Here is a 6,000-nt window from a genome sequence, read left to right as displayed (position 1 = left end):
GGGGGAAGAAGCATTTAAGAACTAGAGGAAAGTTATATGTTTCATCGATGCTACCCTGCACCCTGATTGACTCGTCTCCTTGTGTGAAATATAATTTAACAGTGTCGTGTGAATTTTTTTGTGGTTTTTTACACTGTGAGCGCTCTCTTGTAAAAAATCTCTCTCATGTTATATATGTGCCAGAGTATAATATTATTCTATATATAAAAAAGGAAGTTGGTTTTCAGGCATTTTTTCTTCGTTGCTTGTTCCCCTTTTTTTTTTTCTATCCCTGTGGCCACTGAGCCTCTGTCTCTCCCTTCCTTCCCCAGGTCGGTGGCTGGATTGGATAAGGAGGCGGACCTGGTGCACATGGAGGTGCGGACAACGGATGGATGTGAGTGCTACCAAGGGTACCCAGCCAGGCCCAGAGAGACCTGGCCAAAGGGCTCTCTCTTACCCTCATTTGCATTTGAGTAGTTTGGGAAGATGAAAAGCCCTGACCTCCATTATTGCCATACCCAATTCTATTTCCCAGAGTGAGGGAGAGACTTCCCTTCCCAAAGAAGAGGTTTCCTTGATTCACCTCAGGAATGAATTTCCTGGGGATGTGAGTCAATGTGGGGAGACTTGAAACACCTATTAGTAGTGTCTTGGTATCCAATTGGAAGAGACTCTCCATATCTCATCATGGTAGCCTGCATTCCCGTGGCCAATTAAAGAAATTCCTTTTTTATAGAAAAAATGGACCAGATTTATACTCAACCCAAACCAAACTCACAGCATTTGAGTGGAAGCTGACTCTTAGTGACCCTATAGGATAAGGTAGAACTGCCCCCTGTGAGTTTCCAAGATTGTAACTGTTACAGCATAAAGCCTGTCTTTCTCCCACAGAGTGGCTGGAGGTTTCGAACTGCAAACCTTATGGATCCCAGCCCAATGGGTAACCACTGAGCCACCAAGTCTCCTAGTTATAGACTAACTTACCAAAATAAGTAACCGGGCAATGATTTTTGCAATGATTCCATTTTCCATTCAGAAAATGTTTGGGGACGGCCTCCTGTGTGCCAGGCGTTTACTCTAGACCCTGGCCATACAGTGGGGAGCAAGAACTGCACTGTTCTTGCAACCACGGCCACACTCTTATTGTTGTCCGCCAGGTACCTCTTACGTAGAACTTGACTGATAAATTATTACCATACACCCTGACACTTTGGAGCAAATCTAATGTCAATGGATTCCTTTTTTTAAAAATAGGAATCTCCATTCTGGTGTACTCTTTGTCCACTTATTTGGAAGTCCGACTTCCAGATGAACTTAAAAAGGTGGAATCGTCTCTTTTGCTTGGCAGACTTTACACGTTTCAGAGACATTCATCTGGTTAACAATAGTATGAAGCCTGTACCTGCGTTCATCATTCTTTTCTGCAAATTACCTTTCTCTGGAAGGTCCCTGGGTTTGCTCTCTGCCTGCCTTGCTTCCTCACTGTCTGTCCTTCTGTCTGTCTTTCTGAGTGTCTCTCTCTCTGCCCCTTTTCTCTGTCACACATGCCCCGTGCCCTCCCCACCCCGAGCCAAGAGACAGCTGAATATCCAGAGAAAGAATGCTAACTTGGAGCCAGAAAATTAACTCTGTTCTTTAGAAATTGTCAGACTTGGGGCAAACCTCTCGCTCTGTGATTCCTCATTGAGTGCTTTACAAATCTGAAAACACTAACAAATACAAGAACTCTTTAAGCTGATAAGAAGCTGGCTGTAAAATAAAATGCATAATGAGGCGGACCTCAGTTCCGTGATCCAAAATGGCACAGGTTTCTGTGGAGAGTTGAACAGTTTCAAGCACAGGGCAGATGGAGACTGGGAGACTTTAAGAGTACATGTGATTAGAAGTGAGTAAGAGGCCTTACACATCTAAACATCCCTGAAGTTTCTAGAGCCAGGGACCCATAACAAACATTCCTTTTTCTCCATGCCATTGCTATTCCTCATGAATAAGTTGGAGTACTTCCTTAATAAGTCAAGTTCAAGTTCAACACTTCTCAACAGGGCAGTGAAAAGTAATTAAATGGAGTTGGTATACAAGATGACTATTAGCTCTCCAGGTGACACTAGAGGCCTTAGATGGTCAAAATATTGGCTCTTCGAGAACCTGGCATCATTGACTAGCTTGCTGACTAGGGTGTGGTTTTGAAATGATGCAATATAAAGTTCTGGCATCTCTCTTAGCACCTCAGAGTCAATAGGAGGCTCAGACTAGAAAAGCTAGGGAGACTCAGATCCCCTGCCTTCCGTGTAAGTAGAACCACACCACAGCTCCATCACTGCCTTCAAGTCAGCACAGACTCTTATCACCCCGAGAGGGCGAAGTGCCACTTACCCCGTGGGGTGTGGGGTCTCCAAGGCTGTACACCTGTACCAAAGTGGACTGCCACATCATTAGCCCGTGGACTGACGCTTGGGGTACAGCCACTGATCTTTAGACTGGCAGTCAGGTGCTCTAACCATGTGACACCAGGGCTGCTTTTCAACTAAAATGCACTACCATCAAGTCGATTCTGACTCATAGGGGCCGATAGGCCAGGGCAGAACTTCCCCTGTGGGTTTCTGATATTGTAACTCTTTACGGGAGTTAGAAAACCTAGTCTTGATCCAGCGGTGAAACCTGCTAGGGGTGGGTTTATTATTTATTTATTTATTTGATTAGGGTTTGAGGTAACTTGATAGCTTTCTATTTATTATCTTTAAAGACGCATGTTTGGTTAAACCAAACCCAAACCAACAAAACCCTGCATAAGGCTTCTCAGAGTGGAAACAATAACATCTACTTTATATGTGAGTCAGTAAATATATACATTGCTGTTAAAACCTTTATTAAACATAAATACCAAAATGTGAAGATACTGCTTCTTGACATATCTTCCATCTAGGTCTCTGTAGTTCTATCTAGGTCACACTACTTACTGTAGAGTGGTATGTCCATCTCATTACGTATTTCCATCTGCACCTTGGGCTCAGACCACATTAAAATGGTAGTTTGGGCATCCACAAGGGACCCACTGCTCATTTGAAATGATCTTTGGCTTTGGGGAACCAAAATAAGTCTAAAGGAGCAAGATCAGGCTGGAGGGTGGATGAGGTAAGGTTTTCTCAGTGAAATTCTCTTAGGACAATCCTTGCTGCCCTCAAAGAACAAATAGGTACATAGTTGTGATGGGGGGAAAATTACTTGGTAAAGGCTCCTTGGCCTTTTTCTTACCAATGCTGTTTTCAATTGTACTAAAGTTTCCTCTTAATAAGACCCTATGATTGCCCTGTGTCTGTCTTTAAAAACATTCTCCCCAACTCCCACCTTCAAAGGGAGAAAGAAATTAGTACTTTTTTTTTACTAAGCCGTCATGTATTGCAGGTAGGAGATTGTCTTTGGTAAAAGGTTTCCAAAAAAATTTTTTTTGAAAGCAGAAGTCAGGATAGCTGAGAGATTTTCAAATTGCTTCACTTTACAAATGCCCCACCCCCCACTCTCCTTGAAAATGTGTAACAACTTGCATGAACACATAGAGAACTAGTGTTAGAGAAGGAACCAGATATGGATCCTATTCTAAATCTCAGATTCTTAGCCTAACAGGAGTTAGGATCAGAGGCTCAGGTGTCCAATGTGCCTCAGTCATGATTCAACTCAGACACGTCCTACATCCATGGAACCGGAGACAGGTTACTCTGTGCTTCTATGGGGGTGGTAGTAAAGGTCATGTCTTATTAAGTGGTTGCAAGCATGAAACCAGTCAATGCGTGTGGTTTCTGCATGAGCTGATGGAGCGAACATTCAGAAATCCCACTGTATGGCATCGCCATTCCCATAATCGGGGTCCATTCCTTTGTCGTGATGAGTGAAAAGAGCCCCAACTAGAGGGTCCAGATTCCTGACATTCACTGTCACCATCATTTCTGAATACCTATGTATTTTCCTGATTCCCTGTTATGCTATTAGAAGGCAGGAGATGCTGGAATTCTTTTCCCGTGGGTAGCTTGTTTCACACTCATAAAAAATCTAAATCCACTAGGAGGGATTGGAAGCTAACCCATTTTGTTTGATTTTAGCACCTGTGGTGCTGTAGGCTGGATGTTGGGGTGCTAACCAAAAAGTCAACTGTCCCAACCCAATCAGCTCGCTTTGAGGAAGAAAGATGTAGCTGTTTGCTCTCAGAAAGACTTGCAGCCTGGGGAATCCTAGATAAGGGCAATAGGGGTTGGAATCGACTGCATGTCAGTGGGTTGGTTTGCCTCCTTTGGGATGCCACAAGTAGGGAGTGCTGGTAGCAGGGTGGTTAGGTGCTTGGCTGCTAATCAGAAAATCAGTGGTTTCAACCCACTGGCCACTCCACTGACGAAAGATGTGGCAGTCTGATTCCATAAAGATTCCAGTCTGGGATCCCATTGGGTCAGTGCTCCTCTGTCCGATAAGGTCCTATAAGGAGTCAGAATTTCCTTGGTGACACACAACAGCAAGGGCAACCTGCCGCAGGTGCTGTTTAGGCATTTGTGCATGTGTCTCTCCCATTGTTCCTGCTCTTGGCCTCCAGCTCGGTGAATCCACACCTGCCCTCCCCACCGGAACAAAGAGAGCCATATGGAAGTTAAACTGCTTCAGAGTTTCCTGGAATCTGCTTGGTTTACTTATTTGCATTTGAAAGTTAATGTTGTTATTTATAATAAATAGCTCCTGGGTATTTCTCTAAGACAAAACCTGAAGAGCTGAATTTGCCTTTTGTTCACAATTTTAATTTAGTTTTCCAATTTCTGACAATCTGTATATTACCCAAAGGGATAGAAGTTGAGTGAATCTGGGGACGTTTTTTCCCTTCTTTTTTTCTTTTCCCCTCTGCAGTGAGTGGCAAGAAGCATGACAAATAGGATAGTTTGAATATTTAATAATCTCAAAGGCAAAACATAATCACAAGTCACAGTATAATTCAACATAACAAAAATGTGTAGGCTTTTAATGCAATCTAATTCAATTTAACCATCATTTACTGAGAAGCTTTCTAAAGGCAGCTTGAGGAAAGAAAGATGACTACAAAAACATTCCTGCCCAGGAGAGGTGACCATTTTGGGGAAAGTGTGGTAGAGAGAGGAAAGGCCAACGTTGAGAGTAGAGCTTGGTGATAGGGGTGAGAAACTAGCCTTGCTGAATGGAAAAAGTTACACATTGACTCCCTGACCCCTGGGAACTCCTGGCAGAAATGCAGCCCTGGAAAAGAAAGGACGCACCAGTGTGGGGTCTCTCCTTCCACATTTCTCACCTGAATGGCCTTCCATGCTAGCACAGGTGCCTCTCTCATTACCTGAGGATCTTTTGAGGGCTAGAACTATAGCTTGTGTTCTCTGCTTCCTGGCCTTACAGTCTTCTGTGTGAGTCTTCACTGAACTTAAGACAACGTGAATCGCTCTGAGGCTGCTCTTTCTCACAGCGGTCCAGTAGAGGAGATCCTTGGGCCAACATCTGCAGGGTGAGCAGGCACAGATGCTGGGCCCTATTTGGGAGATAACATTGTCCTCCTGGGGATGGAGCTAATTTGAAACAGGGCCAGGTCCTTCCAAGGTTACCCAGAAGACCCTTCTCTTCAGCACACAAGGCACAAAGCCTTTGGTTTTTCATTTCTGTAAATGAAGCAGTGACTGCACCAACTCTTAGAATTACATTAGAAAGACATCTTACCGTTTGGAATGCAGCGATCACGAGGGCAGTGTGATTCTCATGTGTGTGGGGGCTCGCATACTTGTTTTTCTACAGAGATCTCCAAATGAGATCTTCATTCCTCTCCGGTCTTTCCAGGTTTTCATTTGAGGCATTTTCAAAGGAGATGAAGGAAAATAGATGTTTAAGAATAAGGATTAATTGAAGGAACTAGTTAGCATGTAATTATGTAGCATTTACCATGGACTTTGCCTCCGTAAAAGACCATATGTCATTGTACTTCCTGGGATGGGAATTCTCCTCATAGTTCCCTGCCTAGCCTAGACT

General features: G+C 43.8%; 1 protein-coding gene across 1 annotated transcript in view; it reads left to right on the top strand.

Annotated features, from left to right (window-relative positions):
* The window catches only part of SORCS3 (sortilin related VPS10 domain containing receptor 3), a 689,619-nt gene that overhangs the window by 510,195 nt on the left and 173,424 nt on the right, over nucleotides 1-6,000 (top strand). Inside the window, exon 7 of the mRNA XM_004700938.4 lies at nucleotides 312-376. Coding sequence (XP_004700995.2) covers nucleotides 312-376 — 65 coding nt within the window. The remainder of the gene's footprint in view (nucleotides 1-311; nucleotides 377-6,000) is intronic.

The sequence above is a fragment of the Echinops telfairi genome, unplaced genomic scaffold (assembly GCF_000313985.2).
Source record: "Echinops telfairi isolate 266 unplaced genomic scaffold, ASM31398v2 ScPeMD7_70;HRSCAF=299, whole genome shotgun sequence".
Lineage (NCBI taxonomy): Eukaryota > Metazoa > Chordata > Mammalia > Afrosoricida > Tenrecidae > Echinops > Echinops telfairi.
Note: the sequence above shows the minus strand (reverse complement) of the source record. Positions and strands in the feature narration are given on the sequence as shown.